The 23,066-nt window shown below is 29.4% G+C and overlaps 2 protein-coding genes across 6 annotated transcripts in view; both read left to right on the forward strand.

The window, feature by feature from the left end:
* LOC111680041 overlaps positions 1 to 16,866 on the forward strand; it is a 146,934-nt gene extending 130,068 nt beyond the window's left edge. For all 5 annotated transcript variants that reach the window (XM_046955146.1, XM_046955147.1, XM_046955151.1 and 2 more), the window contains 5 exons: positions 10,900 to 11,112; positions 13,282 to 13,430; positions 13,598 to 13,693; positions 16,435 to 16,629; positions 16,725 to 16,866. In XM_046955146.1, coding sequence (XP_046811102.1) covers positions 10,900 to 11,112; positions 13,282 to 13,430; positions 13,598 to 13,693; positions 16,435 to 16,629; positions 16,725 to 16,814 — 743 coding nt within the window. In that variant the 3' untranslated portion in view covers positions 16,815 to 16,866. The remainder of the gene's footprint in view (positions 1 to 10,899; positions 11,113 to 13,281; positions 13,431 to 13,597; positions 13,694 to 16,434; positions 16,630 to 16,724) is intronic.
* On the forward strand, positions 16,815 to 21,330 carry LOC111683171 (the record flags this gene model as incomplete). The annotated part of the gene is made up of 1 exon (XM_046954218.1): positions 16,815 to 21,330. A coding segment is annotated over one exon (2,478 nt), but the record flags the coding sequence as incomplete, so codon positions are not given.
* Positions 21,331 to 23,066: the final 1,736 nt, after the last annotated feature.

A 23,066-nucleotide genomic window follows, 5' to 3' on the forward strand; every position in this document is an offset into this window, starting at 1 on the left:
AGAGAATTTTATATATACACGCCTGGTACCAAATTGACACCAAAGTGTTTATAATTTTTCAATAACATTGATGTCAAAGTATTAAGACTATTGACAACGGATTGTTTGTCATAAGTGAGCTTACCACGCTTGTGTATAAAATTTAGATTTTGACAACGAGTGTTGTCTTACGTATTGCAAGGGATGTTATTGAAAAATTAAAAACACTTTGGTGTCATTTTGGATCCAGGCGTGTATATTTCCTTTTCCCTCTGAGTATGTGCTCTCTCTTTAAACTGTCTTCTAGAATTGGATTATGCTTATATAACAAGTCGATAAAAATTAACTATCACCCGAAAGTGACTTCAATATGTGCATATAGAAGATCAAAAATATATAGAACATTAATGCTATAAAATGATTACTGCCATCCGACATTTATCGAGAAGTGTCTTAAGTGTATGTAAAAATGTTATCTTTTTAATATTTGAGAAGCGTTTTCTTTAAAGTCCATCTGTCGCATCCAGAAGCTCTTGAAAATTAATTAAAAATTTTCTTTTTTTCTCTGAACAAAATGTGTAAAAAAGTCGGTTTGAAAAATTCTTCGGATTTTTAGTTAATTCCTAAAATAACTTTAATTGTGGTTTTGAATCTGCGGCACATTATAAAAATCACTGGTGTAGGGTAGAATATAGTCTGACATGCACGACTATTATCTCTTTCTTATATTAATTGTATATTTTCTGTCTCCACGTAAGAAACACTTCTACTTCGATAACCTTCGTTTTACTACTCGTTGTCAAACTTGCACTCGGAAAATTTTGATTTTATTCAAATGTTTTTTTGTGAAATCGTGTGAATGACTTTCAACTCTCCATCTTATAGATTATTTTCTTTATGAAACACCTCAAAAACTAAATGTTTTGTTCTTTATTTCATTATTTCAAAACTCAAATTTCATAAACTCAGTCACATCCATCTACTCTTTAAAAGTTCAATAAATGTTATGAGAAATATTTGCAATATATATTTTTTTTTGTTAAATATTTGTTCTAGTTCCTCGTGTATGACTGTTGCTGTTTCCTTTTTTATCTTTTCATTTTTCTTCAGAGTTTATTATTTGATTTAGTTCTTATATGTAGTATATTTGGTTTTCGTATTAGATTTTGTATTTGATTTAAGTTTAATATTGAAAATTGTTAGTTGGAAATGTGTATTTGTGTTTATCGAAGAATAAGGTATTTCATAATTAAAATTTCTTGAAAACAAATAGAGATTATGTGGTACCTACATACATACATACATACATTTCAAGCAAAATTTTAATTTAATAAAACTTTAAGTTTATAACTAGATAAGGCTTTAAAGTAGACAATTTAAAAGCTTTTATTAATCAAAAAGCTAAAATTCAAAGAAAGCTTACACAAATAGAGAAATTGTTTCAGCATAATTTTATTACAAATAAAAGTTTGTTTTAAGCTTTATTATTAAGCTTTGAACTTTTACTTCAACTAGTGAAACCATTACAATTACTTAAACAAATAATAAGGATGTTGCTGATTAATTTATACATTAGGTTTAAATATTAAGCTTTTAATTAGTCAAAAGCTTTATATGTAAAAAGCTTTAACAAAATATATTCTCATTATAGACTTAAAATTTTACTTTTAATTTTCTTAAGCTTTTGTTTGCATGTTTTAATTCTAAAAAATAAATTTACAAATATTTCAAATTTTAAGCAGCTTAAACTAATTTATTAATACTTTCTACAATTCAAACTTTCATTTACATTAAACTTATTAAATAAGATTTTATTGTCATTTACCTAAAAGCATTTACACTTTATCTATATTATGACAAATCACTTACTTATTACAAAAAAAGATAACATATCTATTTGAAATCTCTTAATCCCCAAACAATTTTAGTTTATTGGGGAATACACATGATACCAAAAACCATTCATTTCATTTCAAACAACTCTAAAAGAGCGAAAAAGGAAAAAAACATAATAATTAAAAACGAAAATGTAAAGTAAATTATATATTTCATATTTTAATGGTGTTGCTGCAACATTCATCACAAGCCAACCAACCAACCATCCATCCTTCAATTATTCCATTGGACAGTAATTTCGACATTCATTCTCCATTAGTGTTGTTGTTCTTTGTACAATTTTGTTCTTCTTGTGGTCACTGCGTAAATCGGAATTTATCCAGCATCTCTCACTTTTTTGTATGTCCTATTATGTCACATTTTAAAACTGCTAATTAGTTCTTGACCCAGTTTCATATCTCTTTTTTTCTTCATTGCTTTACTTTTCGAAAAATTAATGATGAATTGTTGTTCATTTAGGGGTTTGTTTTTTGAGAATTAAAATAAATCTTTTCAAGTTTTTTTTCGTATGTTTTTCATTCTCTAATTGCATTAAATTATAATTAAATAATAATGCAATTTTATGTTTAACTAAGGCGCTGTAGATGTTTGATTTAAATTGTACAAAAAGTTTAAATTTATTAATTGTTTTCATATAAAATCTAAAATAGCTCGTAAAACTATACTATACATTGGCAAACATTAATTCTCCTAAAAGTATGCCACAAAGTTTCCTTAATAATTTCAATCCCTACAAATTTGTATGTCACTTTCTAAAAAGTTGCTTCCGTAATAATCAATCTTGTGTTATTTAATTTTCATTTTTTGCCACGCTCCAGTTTTTTTGTTCTTATTGCCTTTAGAAGCTCTTTCAATCACATCAATATTAATTAGAGCGAAAAACACGTATTCCTAAGGGCGTTAAAATGCCAAAGACAAAACATGAAAAAACACCAACTCTAGTTAAATTTTTATCAATTGCTATAGTGATTTACTAGTTTTGCTAAATACTTTTTAAATGTTTCACTACTCATCACACAGTCTGCCTTCCCTCACTGTAAGATTTAGTCAATGTTAATTTTTACATCCAAAACTAGTTGATGGAAAAAAAAAACAAATTGAAAATAATAAAATAACGAAACAGTAAAAAATATTTTCAAATTAAATTAATATATGGTCCAGTCTTTTGATTAGTTTGTTGGCTTGTCAATGGAGATATAAATTGACAAGTTCCCCAAGAAGTATTTTGACTAGCTTATTGACTTGTCTACTCTATTGTTTTGTCCCTATTGACTAATCTATAAACTAATCTCTTGTCTAGTTTATTTACTAGTCGATAAACAAGCCAATTGACTATTCTGGTCTGTTGGCCAGTTTATGGACCAGGTTTGTATAAAAGCCTTTGAAAATCTGTTGACTGGTCCATTGACAAATCTATACACTAGTACATTAACTATTAATCTACTGAGGAGTCTTTTTATTTACCTATTGACTAATTTATGGCTTAGTCTTTTAACCAGTCTATAGAGTAATCATTTGATTAGTATCTTGAATAATCCATCAGCTAATCTTAAAACTTGTCTATGGACTAGCCTTTGACTTGTTCAAAAAATATTCATAGTTTATGGACCAATCTATGGACTGATACATGGACTAGTTTAGTGACTAATTTATTGCCTAGCCTATATACTAGTATATTAACTAGTCTATGAACTGGTCTATTGGTTAGTCTATGGACAAATCTATTGGTCAGATAGATAGATAGATAGATAGATAGATAGATAGATAGATAGATAGATAGATAGATAGATAGATAGATAGATAGATAGATAGATAGATAGATAGATAGATAGATAGATAGATAGATAGATAGATAGATAGATAGATAGATAGATAGATAGATAGATAGATAGATAGATAGATAGATAGATAGATAGATAGATAGATAGATAGATAGATAGATAGATAGATAGATAGATAGATAGATAGATAGATAGATATTCTGAGTCGTTTATTATAGAGTTGATTGTGTTGATGTTAACGAATAAAAAAACAACGTTGTAGAAGGTATTTAAAAGTCATTGAATCTCAAAAAAATCTAACTCTTACAACAGTAAACGGCACCAATATATCTTTTGTTAAAAGAGAACAACATCAAGTAGGCAGAATTTTTTTTTAAATATTATTTTTCTGCGTAAGGCTTTTTCAAAGTAATTCCTTTGTTTTAAATTTCAAAAGTAAAGCAACCTTGATATCGCTTTAAAAATATGAATGAGAAACAGGTTTGGTGGCTTGAAAAAAATCATTCATTCAAAGTTTTAAATATATTATAGGGGATTCAAAGAACTTACTTTTTATATTTCGTTGAAACTTTACATAAAAAAAATTATTTCTGTAAAATTTTATTCAAGCAAAACCTCAAATTATACATAATTATATTTGAGGAATAAAAACAGCCAGATTTGTCACATCAGCATTTTTACATGTTTTTCATTTTTTGCTGCGTGTTTCTTTTATTTTTTACTGTTTTTTTTCTTCTTTTTAATAAATATAAATTTATTTTTATATTTTTAGTATTTCATTCATAGTTACACATAAATTTTTACTTTGAGAACATTATTCTAGTTATTATTTGCAACAACAACAACAACAACAACCTCATCATTATCAGCGTTGTCATACTTTTTATACAGTTTTGAGGAAAGAACCAACCATACTCCTTTCCTTTATTTATATGCATGCAAAAATTTTAACTTCCTTTCCCGCTGCAGTTTCTTCTTTTTTTTCAACTGTTTAACATATTTTGGTTTTTCACATCTCCTAGCTTAAGTCTTGACTTCATTCATCATCAGAATACTGATGATGAGGTTGCTGTTGATTGCACAAAGTGCGGTTTAATGTTTTTGGTGCATGATGACTGTATATGGTGTGTCTCCGCACTTTTTAAGACCAACAAAAATTTTATTTTTGTAACTGTATTTAAAGCTGTTTTTTTAAGTCTATGTATTTATGTTTTTTTTTTTACATTTTTGCTCTAAAGTTTGCTCGAATTTTTTTGCTGTGGTTTTGTTTTATGCTATTTCATATTATTCATGAATTAATGAATCATAATGAAGTATGCCGAGTTTTATTTCTTTTTAAGAAGGTATAGAAGCAAAAGCAGCTATCGCCATTTTTTTACCAACTAACAATAAGTCATATTAATCTTCAATACCATTTAAGTTTAAGTTTATACTTAGTTTGTGAGATTAAAAATATCATTAGTTTGTTAGCGGAGTTTGTTACCTTTGCTTCTATACCGTTTTTGTCTATCACTGTTGTTTTTCTGTCTATGATGGTTTTACGTCCTTTTTCTTTCTGCCGCATTTATAGTTTAAGCTTTTTTTCCGTTGCATTTTTATTGTATAGTTTTTATCAGTTTTTCTTTTACTTTTTAATCTTTAAGCAAGATTGTTATGTTTTCTCTTAGGTTCTTTGTTTTATGAATTTTCTAATAGATTTTATTCTTCTAAATCATTGTATTAGTTTTAAAGCTTTAAACGAAAAAATCACAAGTTTTTATTACTAACTAGTATTCAATAAATTTAATGCATATTAAAATGTATGTTTTAAAACCAAGTGTTAAAATATTGTCAAAAAAACAAATTTGCTCAATTTTTAATTTACCCTACGTTGCACACACCGGGCCAGAGATCCCTTTTTTTTGGCCATAATTAGAATAGTGGATGTATGAAATAAATAAAAATCAGATATACGGTCTCCAGACTTGAAATATATAATTTTTTTCTTCTCTACCCGAAATGGACTTTTTGCCAAAAAATGGGATCTCAGGCCTAGTGTGCTCTGAGCAAATCAATTTCTCATTTGTTATACGAATAAAAATACTACACATGATATTCGTGGACCACTTTTTCTCTAAGAATACATTGTTAACGAATTAATATACTGAACACTAGAAAAATAAAATCTTTTTTTCAAATGGTCCCAGCAAAAACTTTCATTGGCAAGTAAAGATCAATGTAAATCGTGTGAAAAAAAACTGTAAACGTCATTACGCAGTTGCTGAAGAATGCATTAGAAAGTATTTATATAACACATTATTTAAGTACTGATATGTAATCAAATCAGTATACAGAAGTCATTGCAAGACATTACCAGTTATTAAGTCAGTCAGTCAATTAGTAAGTTAGTTAGTTAGTTAGTCAGTCAGTTAGTAAGTAAGTTAGTTAGTTAGTTAGTTAGTTAGTTAGTTAGTTAGTTAGTTAGTTAGTTAGTTAGTTAGTTAGTTAGTTACTTAGTTAGTTACTTAGTTAGTTAGTTAGTTAGTTAGTTAGTAATTTCGTGTTCTAAGCTAACGTTACCTTAAGATGTTTTTGACATTGCATAGATATTTAATTTATAATTAACATTTAATTTGTAATTAAAAATTGTGTAAAATCATTATTGATAACAATTTTGACAAACAAATGAATCTAACTACATCGAATTTCAAAACCCTACTAATCATGCAATGATGTTCTTAATGATGCTTAATGATGAACCTGAATAAGAACTAACCTACAGCAACTTACTAACCAGCAACAAACGAAAATTTGTATCCAAAAAAGAAAAAAAAACAATTCAGAAATTCACAGAAGATATCAAATTTAAAACTTTATTAAAAAATCTAAAATTTATTTTAAACACCCTCTAGCTGCTGCCGATAATGAAACCAAAAGACCTTTTGGAGAACCTTTAATGTTGCATAAGAAAATCCTAATGAATTCAACGGCACCAGCTGGTGGCAGTGGCACTACTGGCAGCAATAATCACAAAAATGTTAAACAACATTTAAACACCGCTGCAGCGTCAGCGGGTGCAGCAAGAACAGCAACGACGGCTTTAACAGAAGCGAATACGAAACCTGTGAAAAAAGTTCGATTAAAAACATAAAACGTCCCACAAAAAAACCCTTAGAAAACCTAATCGTCCTTAGTTAAAGTGTCTTCTGTAAGATGTGTCTTAGAAAAATTCAAATCCTTTACCTTGTTAGAGAAAATGAAATCCTGCAAAAAAAAGTCCTGTGTTACAAACAAAAAAAAAGAAGAAAAGCCTCAGAATAAATAGTTCTTTTAGAAAATATTTATAAATTAAAGAAAAAACTAAATAAATAATTGAAATATATAAATATAAGTTTTTAAATTTTAATTTACTATAAATTATTTTGTTTTAATTAAATTATCACCTAAATTCATTATTTACTTGCATAGATTTCCGTTATGATTAAATTATTTATTTTGAAAAAATATATTTCATTTAAGAAAAAACCCAGCAAAAAGTTTGTTTAAATAATGTTTTAGATAATTTAGCAAAATTTTTTTGTTTTATATTAACTCCTTAAAACTAGGCAACATTTATTTAAGTAATAAATGTTTCAATATCAAGAACATAGAACTAAATTCTTGGAATATTCTCGAATATTTTTGTTTTTTAATTTTTAAAAATATTTAAAAAACCCGTAAGAAAATTGTTGCTGGGTTTTTAATTGTATTCATTATTAGTCATAATGTATCCTTTTAATTTTTCCTTTTTTTCTAACTCTGGCAAATTTATTGAAAATTCAATTAAACATCACTGTATATGGTTTTTATGTAATATTATTATTTTTTGTAGTCTAACCTAAACAGCATAATAATTTAACAATTATTTTTCATAATAATATTTACTTAAGCACTTTTTTGTTATTGTTGTAATTGTTATTATTATTATTTTTTTTGTGTCTAATATAATATTGATAGCAAACAAAAAATTATATAATTTATTTGTTTTTTTTTTTAATATTTGTTTTAAACTTTATATTCATATTGTTGCTGTTTTTTTACTTCTTTTTAATATTTTTCTCTTTTTCTATTTAATTTGCATATTTTGTATAATATTTAATGATGATTGTAAATATTTATAAATGTATTCAGTATTTTGCATAATAAATTTAAATGTAATTCAAAAATAATTCTCTATATATCTATTATTTAATAAACATTTTGTTTTTGTTATTGTTTTTTTGTTCTTAACAAAAACTCTATTCTGCATTCAACATAGAAAAATACATTAAATACATCTGCGTTTTGAATTCAAATTTGAATTCAACAATCAATTTTCATTGAATGTTTTTATTTCATTTTAAATTCATACATATAAACTTGTCAACAGTAATACATACATAAATACTATTAAGTTACGTCATACATACATACATACATACATACATACATACATACATACATACATACATACATACATACATACATACATACATACATACATACATACATACATACATACATACATACATACATACATACATACATACATACATACATACATACATACATACAGTTTAAGAATATAAAAACAAACATTATTATTAAGTCGATTTTAATATAAAATTGTATATAATAACAACATTATACCTAATAAATATTTAATAGGGGAAGTATGATATGTTAAAATATTTTATCTTTAATTTCAATTAAAAGTTGTAAATAAAGCTTATTAAACTTAAAGCTGTAATGCCAAAGCCTATTTTTCATAAAATTAACAATTTTTACATTTTTACTTTTTTAAGCTTATTAAAAACATAAAGTATAATAAAGAAAGCTTTTAATGAACATAAAAGCTTTCTTTATTTAAAAACATCTGTTATTGCGATTTATACTTAAATCACTTAGAAAGCTTATTTTAAATTAAGATCAATAGAAACTTTTTTATTTAGTTGACAAAGAATTAGTCTTCTAATAAATTAAAGCTTTTTTTATTTAAATATTATACTTAACTTCAAAATTAAGCTTTAAAGCTTTTTATTAGATAAAACTATAAAAATATTTTGTATAAATAAAATTTCCGATTGCTTTGTACTTTACATTAAAATAAAAATAAATTTAGGAAATCGTAATTTAAATCTATGCTCTGGACTTTAGATTAATCAATAATCATGACTATAGAATATTCTACACCCTGGACTACAGAATAGTATATAGTCTGAACTGAACTATACTCTGGACTATAGACTAATATATAGTCTGAACTATAGACTAATGTAGACTTTTGACCAGTAGAGTATATATTAGTCTGAACTATACTTACTCTGGAATATAGACTATAGACTTAACAATAGGCAAGTCTTTAATCTTGACTATAGACTAGTCTATATTCCAGAGTAAGCATAGTCCAGACTAATACATACTCTACTAGTCATAAGTCTACATTAGTCTATATACAACAGAGTAGTCTATACTCTTGTCTATAGACTGTTCTATACTCTTGACTATGGACTAGTCTATACTCTTGACTATAGACTAGTCTATACTCTTGACTATAGCCTAGTCTATACTCTTGACTATAGATTAGTCTTTACTTTTGTCTATAGACTAGTCTATACTCTTGTCTATAGACTAGTTTATACTCTTGTCTATACTCTTGTCTATAGACTAGTCTATACTCTTGTCTATAGGCTAGTCTATACTCTTAACAATAGACTAGTCTATACTCTTAACTATAGACTATTCTATACTCTTAACTATAGACTATTCTATACTTTAGACTATAGACTAGTCTATACTCTAGACTATAAACTAGTACAGTACTTTTGTCTATAGACTAGACTTTACTCTTGACTAAGGCCTAGTCTATACTGTGGACCATAGACTAGACTATACCTTGGACCAAAGACTAACAGGTATATACATTAAACAAAGCGACTAGTCTATCCTCTGATTTATTGAATAGACAATACTCTGGATAATTCATTAAAATATTAAAAATTTTGAAGTCAAGTAAAAATTTTACAAAAAAAATAAAAAAATACTTCAAAGTCGCAAGAAAAACTGAAAAAGTTATTCTCTTGGCGTATACTTAATATTTGTAATATTAATAAATCATTAACACGTATACGTAGAGCTATTATTCAAAGGGCAATTCAATTTCACAATGTAAAACTTTATACTTGAAATTGAAAAATTAAAACTAAAATTAAAACAATTTCTAAAATAATAAATCAAAATTACTTAAAATATTAAATCAAACGGTTTACAATAAATGAGCCATAGAAAAATATTATTTTTTTTGCGAAAATTATATAGAGATTGATAAAAATTACATTACTGTTGGTAAAACTGGTAGACGCGGATCATTATTAATTTTTTATCACATATGATTATATAATATCCGGATATGGTTATATTTCCTTGACTAAAACAATGACACACAGTGTTATTCTGCGATTATTTTAAAAATAATTTTTTTTTAAGTCAATAATTTCTATTACACAAAATATGTAAACTAAACTTTAAGCTCATACTTCCCTTGTTAGCTAAAATTTACAAAAACACATACAAAAAACTCAAATTTTGAAAGTAAATCCTCTCAACAATTCCCAACTTTTCAACAATTTCAACTCACTAACACAAAACAAAAAACTTACTATAAACCACTACTTCTACTACTACACGGGCACAGAAAAAAAACAACACTGGTGTTAATTTGTTTCTTTAATTAAAATTTAATTCAATGTTATATATATTTTGTTTGTCTACTTACACAATTACTTTTCCCAACTTTCACTATTTTACTCTACTCTTGCAACAGAAAAAAAAAAACTTTAAACTTTTTCACTTGAATTTATGTTTCACTTGTTTTGTACAGAAACAAAATTTAAAAACTTTAAATTAAATGTAGTTAATTGCTCTATTATTAGTATTTTTATAAATAAATATTTAATAGTTTAAAGAAACATTTATATGAAAATAATTATATTAATATTATCGTTTTTATTGCATTAAATTTATTTTCTTTGAAAAAAATAACAAAAAAACAAACAACAATATGCTGCTCATTATTAAATAAAAATCATCATCAATCATCATACAAAATATGAAAAAATATCTAAAAAAAAAACACTAACAAACTACAACACTAAAACAACAAAAATTATTTTAAATGGGTGGCCAATTAAAAACCCAACACGTTTGCAATTGAAATTTAAACCAAAAAAATCCGAAAAATAAATAGCACCCCATTCACCAAGAAGACAAAAATTAAATTTACGCATGAAATCCCTGAGTTTGGATTCACCCGAATCATCAGAATTACATGGACAAATGAGACGTAGACAACCGGCAGCTGGCCCCTCTACCACGGGGGCCTCCAGCAGTTATTATCATGGAGGTTCGGGTGGTCATTTAGAGCACAGTACACCACCTTCCAATAATAGTCGTTTGCATTGTAAGTAATTTATATCTTTGATTTCTATTGCTCCCCCACCTCCACTCACACTGTCTCTCTCACACTACTTGTGCTAAAGAAAAAAATTAGAAAAAAAACTACCACTTTCCGTAATTGTGTTTTTTTAATTGTCGTCACCATTATTAAACTGAATTATTGATGTTGTGAAAATTTGAGAAGAAAAAAGTGAAACTCCTCCACCCTGTCAAAAATCCATTAATTTATTTGTTTTTAATCTCTAATAATTGTGAACTGTATGTATGTGTGTATTGATTTATAAACCTTTATTAATAGCAACTTCAAGAGGAATGTTAAGAATTCTATTTTTTAAGGTTTTATAAGCCCCTTGTTTCTACTACAGGGTTCGATTTCTTACTTACCGACCGACAACAAATTGACACTTTACATTTTGAAATCATTTCATTGCAAATCGCATCGTAAAAATTTGACCCTGTATATAGATAAAACTTGCTAATTAAAATTTACTTTAAATTAACACCATTAACATTGTTACAAAGTAGTTAGTTAATGTAGAATATTTGTTAAAATTTTTATTATTACTACTAATTAAATACAAATTAAAATTATTACTAAATGCATTTTTTGTTCAGACAAAACTAGTGGTAATTTTGTAAAGCATCGGTAGAATCTGTACGTTTCTATCGAAAAATATTTTAAACACTAGAAAGTCAATTTTAAGTTAAGAATTTACTATAAATATTGCTGGAATTGTCTAAGATATAGATGGTCTATAGATTAGTCTATAGACTTGTCTATAGATTATTCTATAGACTTGTCTATAGATTAGTCTATAGACCGGTCTATAGATTAGTCTATAGACTGGTCTATAGATTAGTCTATATACTGGTCTAAAGATTAGTCTATAGACTGGTCTATAGATTAGTCTATAGACTGGTCTAAAGATTAGTCTATAGACTGGTCTATAGATTAGTCTATAGACTGGTCTCTAGATTAGTCTATAAACTGGTCTATCGATTAGTCTATAGAATGGTCTATATATTAGTCTATAGACTGGTCTATAGATTAGTCTATAGATTAGTCTATAGACTGGTCCTTAGATTAGTCTACAGACTGGTCTATAGACTGGTCCTTAGATTAGTCTACAGACTGGTCTATAGACCAGTATAGATTTGTCTATTGACTGGTCTATAGATTAGTCTATAGACCGGTCTATAGATTTGTCTATAGACCGGTCTATAGATTTGTCTATAGACTGGTCTATAGATTTGTCTATTGACTGGTCTATAGATTTGTCTATAGACTGGTCTATAAATTTGTTCATAGACTTGTCTATAGATTAGTCTATAGACTGGTCTATAGATTAGTCTATGGACTGGTCTATAGATTAGTCTATAGACTGGTCTATAGATTAGTCTATAGACTGGTCTATAGATTAGTCTATAGAATGGTCTATATATTAGTCTATAGACTGGTCTATAGATTAGTCTATAGATTAGTCTATAAACTGGTCCTTAGATTAGTCTACAGACTGGTCTATAGATTGGTCTATAGACTGGTATATATGTAAGTCTATAGACTGGTCTATAGATTTGTCTATAGACTGGTCTATAGATTAGTCTATAGACTGGCCTATATATTAGTCTATAGACTGGTGTATAGATTGTTGGGTAATATTTGATGTTCAAGTGAAATTTTTTATATAAAGTTGACTCTCCATTTTGTTTTTTATTAAAATAAAACAGTATCTCTGGACTCTAGATATTTTCAACTTTTTTTTAACAAACGAAACTTTCTTTTCAAATAAAATATAATTTTGAATTTTTAAATTAAAATCAAACAAAAGAAACTTTTTTCTTAATTCTCTAAAACATTATCCCTTGTGTTCGCTTTAACAGTTTTCCTCTTAAAATTCCTTTTTGGTTTGCAACTTCCTTTTAGTTTAATTTTACGCATGAACTACCTTCGTAACATTTAGTTACAGTATTAAATTCAGTTTGATTTGTTAAACATTAATTTTTAGTTATTTATTTTTTAAATTTTATTTAAAAATCCTAAGCACGTTTTATTTAATTTAACTCAATAATTTTTGCACCAGGTTTACTAGTTACTCAGCCATTGGGTAATGAATAATAATAATAATGATAATGATTCATAAAAACTATAAATTTTACCCAAAAAATATTACAGCTCCCTCTAGTCCCTCGCATCAGGGTCGTAAGTTGTTGTATGCCAGTCGTGGCATGCGTGGCGGCAGTGTGGATTTACCCGATGAAATGGAAAAATCGCAATCATCGGCCAGTACTTCACCCTGTCCCTCCCCAGTAAGATATTTTCAGGTATTTTTTAAATATTTTTTTTGTTTATTTTGTAAAAAAAACAAACAAACCAACTAACGACCAACAAATTGGTAATTTAAATAATTTTCATTTATTTCTACTTTTTAATATTACAATATTTTAAAGGAATATATTTGTAATTTATATTTATATCTTTTTTTTCCTAGAAATCACATCGTCTGTTGCCCACAAATTTATATGTCATACTGTACAATTTCAAAGCCAGACATGCTGATGAGTTGGATTTAAAAGCGGGTTATAAAGTAAGTTTAATATGTTTGTAATATCTGCTTTTTATTTATATACTTGTTATATTTCCATAAGTATACATATGTGTATATATATATATGTCTGTACTTGACCTCTTAATATGGATCTGTATGATAATTGTACATTTTACATTAACTTTTCTAAATAATTCCTTCCTACTGTGTTTTCATACACACAAAAGATGATATTGTGTGTTATCTGTGTCCGAATACAATCATATCAATTTGGTAATATCTCTTTGGTTACAATTCTACCACAATGCTGCAATTCAAAAACCCCTTAGGGTTTCATAGAATAACTTTGTATAACATTTTTTTTGTAATGTGTATATGTCGGAATGTATATTGGTCTGTATTGGAGACTGTATAATCTTGCAATCATGTTGTGTTTGAAAAAATAAATTTTCTAAATCTTTTGAAATACCATTAAACATAATAAAACATATGTTACATTCTTCTACAAAAACGATATACATATATGCATTCGTATAGAAGTTCACAAATTTGAAATTTAGGAAATATAAGATACGATTGGCTTAATAATAAGTACCAAAACAAAAATATTAAAAAAAGCACTAATCATTTGATTACCTTTCATCAAGCACCAATAAAGTACTTTTCTGCAATCTTATATTAAAAAGTATGTACATTTTACATATATATATACATTAGTATTTAATATATCCTACTCTGCATTTTCGCTGGACAAACACTTTAGAAAAACTTCACAATCAAGTTAACAGCTTTTCTTCATGTTTTCCATACTAAAACCAAACAGTTTCATAAAAGTAGCAGCAAAAAAACGTACAACATATGTTTATACCCATGTGGTATTGGCAGTGTTTAGCCAAACTCTAAACAATATTTCCCTAAGCAAATGTTCATAAATTCAAATACATATACAAACAAATACATATCCATACACAGCACTATCGCATTTTTCTCCTTTTTTATATTTTATATAAATTTTATTTATAACCAGCATTTTGTTTCGTCTGAAATCTAAAGATGAAAGTAGTCAAAGAGAAACCAGCAGTTTGGGGTTAATATTCGAATAAAAAAATATCTACCACTCAGTATAACTATTGCCCGTTATTTTTTTAATATCTATTCTCTGTATCTGTTAGTTACTTAGTTAGTTAGTTAGTTAGTTAGTTAGTTAGTTAGTTAGTTAGTTAGTTAGTTAGTTAGTTAGTTAGTAAGTTAGTTAGTTAGTTAGTTAGTTAGTTAGTTAGTTAGTTAGTTATTTAGTTAGTTAGAACTCCAACAGTTGTTCACTTTTTCATCTGCACTCAAAATTCTTTGTTGGGTTCTTTTTTTATTGCACAAGTTTTGTCAGTTGTACATTCTTTTAATTTTCGTTTACTCCAGGGAAAAATAAACTGACAATAGTTATACATACCACAACAAAAATTTATTTACAGTTGAATTAAAATTATATTAAAAAATATTTAACTCTTTTTTTCCAAAAGAAAAAAACAACAATTTTATTTTAGCCTTGTACTTTGACACCAACAAAACTATATAAAAAAGGGAAAAAGCAGAAAGTTTTCCTCAAAATCAGGTCAATAGTATTGCAAAACAAAGAAATAAAAAGTAAAATATGAAGAAAAACAATGATTACGAAAGGCACAATTCCTTCCGTTTTTTTGCTATTTGAACATCTCAAAATAACCATAAAATAATGGCAGAAATGGACACAATTGTAGATAATAATACAAACAACAACGACTTGCTACTGCAGCAGCAGCAGCAACAACAGTGAAAATAACAAGAAATAACTAAAGGCACAATTGACATTATCTGGTGAATATTTTTAACTACGCAATCAAGTCATGTTTACTTCCTTTTTAAACATGTTCATTGTAATTTCTACTTCTCGACTTCGTTTTTCACTCTCTCTGTTCTCATGGTCTTTTGAAAATCTGACAAAAAAAGTGGCAAAAAGACCCGCATTAAAGCAATAAAGAAGACAAGTATTTGCAAACCAGAGAACCCACAGCACTAAAGGCGGTAAATTGCAACGGAAAAAGATTCCTTTGGCACGTGTGCAATGGTTGGATGGATGGATGTATGGCTGGCTTGCATTGTGATATTCCAACCAATCTACCACTTTAACATTTCCTCTTATCAATTTTTGTTTTTAATGTTGTTGCTGTTGTTGTTGTCTATGTCTTTAGCATTTTATGAGGGAAATTTGTGTTCAGTTGCCTGGCGGACAATCAATGGTAATGTAAACATACTCTCTCATCCTGCTCATCTTCTTCATCAATTCAATACGGATGCTATTGTTACAACACTCACACATTTACTCGACAATCTCAACATTGTAACGGAAAGTATTTACAAATGAATGAAAAATAAAATGGAGTCAAGTTATAATGAAGAAGCGGAGAGGAAGAGCGGATGAGGCCATATTTGAGTGGCACATAAATATTATCATTTCATCTTATTTATTTTATTGAATGAACCAGCAACCTCTCTGAATTACCTGTTACACCTGTATGTATTTGTAATTTTCATTAAAGTCCTTAAGCCAATATGGTCAAGTATTTAATGTTTGTGTCCTTCATACAATACAACAATAATATGCATTGTTTTACCTCTTTTCTGTACATAGTGGTTTAATTGATATGAATACGATTTCCAGTCGGTTAGTCAGTCAATCATTACAGCAAATATTTTATTTATTTAAATTTGATTTTTTTCATTCTCTTTTCTCATTTATTTCCCAGGTTACTGTTATTGATACTTCAGACCCTGATTGGTGGAAGGGTAAAGTATTGGGTCGTGTTGGCTATTTTCCCTCCAAGTATTGTGTGCGTTTGAATGCCAACGAGAAGCCTTTGCAAGTTACACACAATTTGCAAGTGTCAGATGGTGAACGTGGAGAAAATATGACTTTATTAAGGGATCAAATTGTTATACAAGTAAGATATTTTTTATTTATTTAAAACTTCTTACGTCTCGTATAAAACCCCGTCCGATTAACATTGTAACTTTCCTGCTATCAAATATTTTTCAGACCGGTGATGAGGTTAATGGAATGGTTATGGTACGCTCAGCTGACAATCGTCAGGGTTATTGCCCTGTCAAGTACTTGCAAGAGGTGTGACAGCCCGAAGACCCATCATCTGAACGCGATAAACCGCCACACAAATCTTCTTTGTCCTCGAAATTGATCGACAAGACCAAACGTAAAATACGCATTGTCGTTACCGACAGCGGTGGCGGTCAAACAAATTATAACAATTTCACAGGCAAAGATAAAATCGAACCGAAAAACACAAATGTCGACTACAATGGCGATTATGATTTGACGAAAACTTTAACTTTTTCGTTAGATGGCAGCGGGCGCAGTAAAAACGATAAGAATTGGGAAAATTGGGAGCGTATTAGGGAACAGAAATTGGAACGTATGAAAAATATTTGCTTTGAGAGTTACCGTCAATCGAAGAAGGATAGAATGTATCCACCCAAACCCATACCACGACAACTGGACCCAACCTGGTATACGGACAATATTTACTCGAACAAATCCGAAGACCTAGATGACGACTATGTGCCGGACTGCATTAAGTATGCGAGTAATTATCGCAAATTGAGAAATATACGCGAGCATGACGAACTATTTTTGGAAGATGACTTTGTGGGTGGAGGCACAGGGGCAGAGTATCAGGGTGGTCCCGTTAAGGAGAGAAGAGGAGAAGGTGAGGGTTCCGCCAGTTATGCTCTGCATCGTTCTATTAGTTGTAAGGAGTTTCATTATCCAAAGTCACAGAGTTGTACTTTTGCCGAACGCATCTTTGAGGAGGGCGTAGGTAGTTCGCCACCTCCCCCTGCACCTACTGCTCCGCCTACTACTTCAATACTTAAGAAAGCCAATGTGCCAAAATCATATTCATTTAGTGCTTCGACCAAAACCACACCATTCGATGTCATGGACTATGAGGTTCCACCTTCCATTGGTAAATCACGACGTGACCGACATGATGCCTTCCGCAAATCTATGGGTTATCATTGTAGTAATAGTTTAGATGAGACAGCGCTGCCAACGGCTCACGAGGCACACACCTGCTGTGCCCGAGAGCACTGTACCAACGCCAAGTGTTTGTTGGATGACATCTACACCGAAGGGTTCGGTTCTGTGCCACGACGTACATGGCGTAGAGTTGCGCCCTCCACCTCGTCGCTGTCTGGTTTTTATGGTGCTAGTGTCAGTGGTGGTAGCAACAGAAACTTACACGATTTGGACTGGTGGGAGGATGGAAGAGGCACGAATCATCGGGTGGCAACGGCTTCTCGCTACTCTCTGCTCTCGGGGGGAAGTCAACGTGAGCAGCCACTGCCGCCGCCACCCACGGTGATATGTTGCTGTGCCGCCGATGACTATTGCTACCACCGCCAACAACAGTACCACTTGGCCAGATCTTTAGCCCAGCAACAGCAGCAGCAACAACAACCGCAACCACCGCCTCGCTCACGCTATCACTGCCCCGGTCACCATCCGGCCGCCGAAGAAGAAGAACATCTGCACTGTCGTGCCGTGGCCTACGATACTGATTTAGATCATTTCATACGTGACGAAAGAGAACGTCTCCTCATGCAGGACAAATTCTTAGATGAAGACGAGCGCTACTTATCATCGGGTGCTCCGAGGCGTCCCGCTTATTCACGTTACCCTCGTCCTGCCAGAAGCAAATCACTTTTAGAGGTACAACCACCCAGTCGCTACGATGAAGACTCTTGTTCAGACACCACAGAAATGGACCTGCAAGACTTCAACATAGACCTTGAAAAGTACTGGGAAGAATTGGAAAAACCTCCCAGTCCCATTGACTTGGACATGCAACGTCGCAACATGCACAGCAATTTAAAGGTGAAAAATGTCAATGTTGGTTGTTACAACAATGGACAACCTATTGATTTGCACGATCGCGAACAAGAACGTATGATGATTAAGAAATCACTTTTGGAAGGTATGCCATCACCACCTCAGGTCGACCACCATCCCTCGCACGCCTCATCACTGCCTACCGATGCTAACAATGCCGCTTCAAGTAGTTTTCATTTTTTTGAACATGCTGGCTCGCCCCTTCACCGCTCCTTCAACTACGGCCACAAGGTCTACCCGGCAGCCGAAACGCTGCCCTCCTACCAGTACAACAACTTTTATCCCGAACACCACAATGTCCAAACCCAACAGCCTACTAGTTCTGGCCATCATCCTGCAGCCGGTGGCCATTCGGCTTTAAATCTCATCAATAATATCTTCTCTATTTATAAGCCCAACAAATATGCAGCCCAAAACTCCGCACACTATAACAACAACGATACAAAACCCGAGCCTTGCAAAAAAATGAATGTACCCAGCACTAGACGTCCATTAGGGGCACCCCATTCCGAGTATATGCACTCCATGAAGCGTCCACTCATTGTTAGCACCGAGCAACCCCATTTTAAGATTATACCCGAAAAGACCGGTCTTAAGATATCACCCTTTTACAACTACGACGAATTTGAGGACAAACCAAAACAACAGACACGACTGAAGCTGACCAGTACAGCACGACCGTTAATGCTTCCGCACTGATGGTGCTGGACATTTCCGTGGTATGGGGGTTGCTAGTATTTACTTCAAATGTTACTATTACTATACAACAAATTGCAGTTGTTGCTGCTGTTGCTATTACAAAAACAGCATCAGCGGCAACAGCAGTACTTGCTATCAAACTTTAACATCAATATCAACATCTTCATCAGCGACTCCAGGGATCAAAAACTTTTATAAAATAAAGTCAAACAAAAAAAAACACGTTTCTTCAAAATCATTATGACGTCATTGAAATTCTTTTTTTAAACTCAAAGTCATATTTAATCAAAACTGTCGACATTATTGTTTTAGACTCAAGATAACTGTAATTTTGTAATGCTATTAAGAGCAACTCGTTCAAACTAACTAACTCATTCAAGAAGAATGTTGTTTAATCAATGTTTTTTGAGTGTTTCTATACCGAACACCAGTGTAGTGGGGAGGGTATTATGAGTTTGTGCCTTTAAACATAGCAAAGATCACTTTCTAGGTCGATTTACCTATGTCCGTCCGTTCTTCTGTCCGTCTATCTGTCTATGTGTCCATGTAAACTTTGTGCGCACGGCACAGGTCGTAATTTTCAAGATAAATTGAAAGTGTCTGAAATCGATTCATTATTTCGCCTAGCCCCCCATATAGCCGTGACCCCCAAATAACACCGTCCGGCAAAGAGAGAAAAAATTCCTTAGACAAGAACCGGATGATGATATAAAGATATTTAAAACTTTGAAGTCCTTTTGAAAGGACACAGGATCTCGAAATGAACAATTAAAAACGCAGATTTTTTCCTTTATAGTTTCAGACGTATATCATCCGGTTCGTGTCTAATATTGATTGTCGGGCGGTGTAATGCCTTTGAAATCATAATTACGTTACATGTTCTATTCTGTCAACAAAAATCAGCAAAATTTAATTCTATAGAACTTTTAAGAATACTACCGAATTTTGTAATGATCGTGCCTCATTTGACCCCAGCACGAGAGGCTTGATATTGAAATCATTACAAGATTCAGTTGATGGACAATATACAAAAGAAGTTTCACCATATAAGATTCAACAAAACTTTAAAAAGTCAAAACCCAGAGATTTATTTATAAATTTCTTCGTTTAATCCTTATCTGGCCTGTCTGACTGTGTTGTTAATTAATGATAGTTTAAGGTTTGAGGTTAATATATCTCAAGGAATGGAGAAGATATAAACCAGGTTAAACCCTAATTTTTTGACAGATTACACTTTCAGCTGATGTATTAATCATTATAAGTATGAATGTCATAATGCCCCAAATATGGCTAAAGATGAAGGATTTTCACATTTTAGGACACGATTAATCGAATTATTAAAATATGAATATTTTGAGTCTAAACAATTTCGTTGACACTTTATTACATAATCCCATGAACTCTAAGCTCCTAATTTGCAGAAAGGAACATAAAAATTTGGATTATAATTAAAAAGAATGAAATGTGACCAGTCTGATGATGGATGTGCAATTTAATTAATTAAAAATGAGACCAAAGAAACGTTAAAAGCAAAAAACATACCATTGGAAATGAATTGATTAAGAAAAAAATACAGAAATAAAAAATAATTAAAATCCAAAAATTAAAAATTATACAAAAAAAAATTGTGATGAACTTTTCGCTAAAACTCATTAAACCATAAACAGTTGAAAAAACACATAATGCATTTTTATCCTTCCAAGTACTAACGATGACTAACAAAATATATAAAAAAATAAGAAAACATAAAAATGATGGAAAGAAAGATATGAAAATATTTTTTTGCTCAAAACTGTGACAGAGTGTGAATTCTCAAATGATGATAGACAAGTTTGAGGAGCCCCACTTAAACCAAAATACATTCCATTATTTAATAAAAAATCCACTAAAACAACAAAGCGCTCAAATTTTTCCAATTCTTAAAAAAAAACAAACAAAAAAAACTAACAAATAATACAAAATAATTAAACAATCAACCAAATAGTATTACAAAACAAAAAACAACAAAAAATAATTAAATAAAACATACTTGTTAAAACAGCTGATTTTCTTTTGTCATTTTCTTACCAACTAAAACTAAAAAAAAACTACAAAATAAAACAAATAATTCCATTTAAAATAAAAAATAATAAAAATAAAATTAAATATAACAGAACAAACAAAATGAAATACTTTTTTTAAAACCAACATTTTTTCGAGAAATTTTTCAAATACTTTTTTCTATTTTTATACCATCAAACTTAAATAATAAATAAATAAAAATAAACAATTTTAAATAATATTTATGAAAAGTTTAAATATAAATTAACTTATGTAACAACAAATTTAAACCTCGTACTTAAATAAAAAACAAAAAAAAACAAACCTTTTTCAATTTTTAAATGTATTTCGAATCTGTAAAAATGTTTTTCTTCCCTAACAACAACAACAACAAAACAACAATCTCATGCAACAATTATGTCTGCATGGGAATACTATCTTAAAAAAATAACGATTTTGTTCTTTCCTATTTTGTATAAATAACAAAAAAAAAACAAATAAAAAAATAATTATGTATACAAATAATAAGTATCAAACTAAATAGATAATGCTAAAGAAAATACATTTAATTATAGTGAATGAAAATATAAAAAAAAACAAATATTCAAAACGATTTTAATAAATTACCACAAATACAAAGCACTAAATAATAGAAGACAACAAAACTAAATATAAAAAAATTAATCATTTTGAAGCACAGTTTTTTAATTAACATTACAAAAAATAATTTAGATTAATGCAAATATAATTCATTGTAAATTTTTCATATAAAGTGGATTGTTGTACAAGTTTATTTTTAAAAGATTTAAATATTGGCGTTTTTTTTAATGTTTCATATGGCAACTCAATATTCAGCATTTTTACAGCCTAAAAGTAAACTACACTATACTTTAAGGCAGTAGAAATATCACTTAACTAACTTCGAAAAGTATTCCTTTCATTTCTAACGTAAAAATATGTCGACTTTTTGCATTTAGTTAAAAGTCGACATTTCGACTTTTTTCATTTAGTTAAAACTTTTCGACTTTTAAGTATTTTATAAATAGTCGACTTTTTAACTATTTTCGACTACTTTTTACCTCTTTCGAGTTTTAAATTTTTCTCCATTTTTTTAAAATTTTTTGTTATTTTTGACTTTTTTCTACTATTTTTGAGTTTTTGACTTTTTGTAACTTTTCGACTTGTTGACTATTTTCATGTTTTTGACTTTTTTCAACCTTTTTTAAAATTTTCGACTATTTTTCATTTTTTTTTTTCTACTATTTTCGAGTTTTTTGACTTTTTCCGACTTTTTTCAACATTTCTCGACTTGTTTCATAAGCATAACAAATACAAAGCAAAACAATGATGAATTTCTTTAATTACAGAATTAAATATATTTTTTTTTATTTGTGGCTATTTTTGACTTTTTTCTACTATTTTCGAGTTTTTGACTTTTTTAACTGTTCGACTTGTTGACTATTTTCATGTTTTAGACTTTTTTTCACTTTTTTAAAATTTTCGACTATTTTTCAATTTTTTCTACTATTTTCAAATTTTTGACTTTTTCCGACTTTTTCAATATTATTTGACTTTTCGACTTTTATTTACAAAGTCGAATTTTCGTCCCTTTTCATAGACGATAGTCGAGTTATCGACTTTTTTGAAACGAAATAGTCGACTTCGGCTTTTCGACTTTTAAATGTTAAATGTTTTCTAATTAATCGAAAATCTTGAGGGTGACTGAAGGAGTTC

Source organism: Lucilia cuprina, chromosome 6, assembly GCF_022045245.1.
Source record: "Lucilia cuprina isolate Lc7/37 chromosome 6, ASM2204524v1, whole genome shotgun sequence".
In the NCBI taxonomy this organism is placed as follows: Eukaryota; Metazoa; Arthropoda; class Insecta; order Diptera; family Calliphoridae; genus Lucilia; species Lucilia cuprina.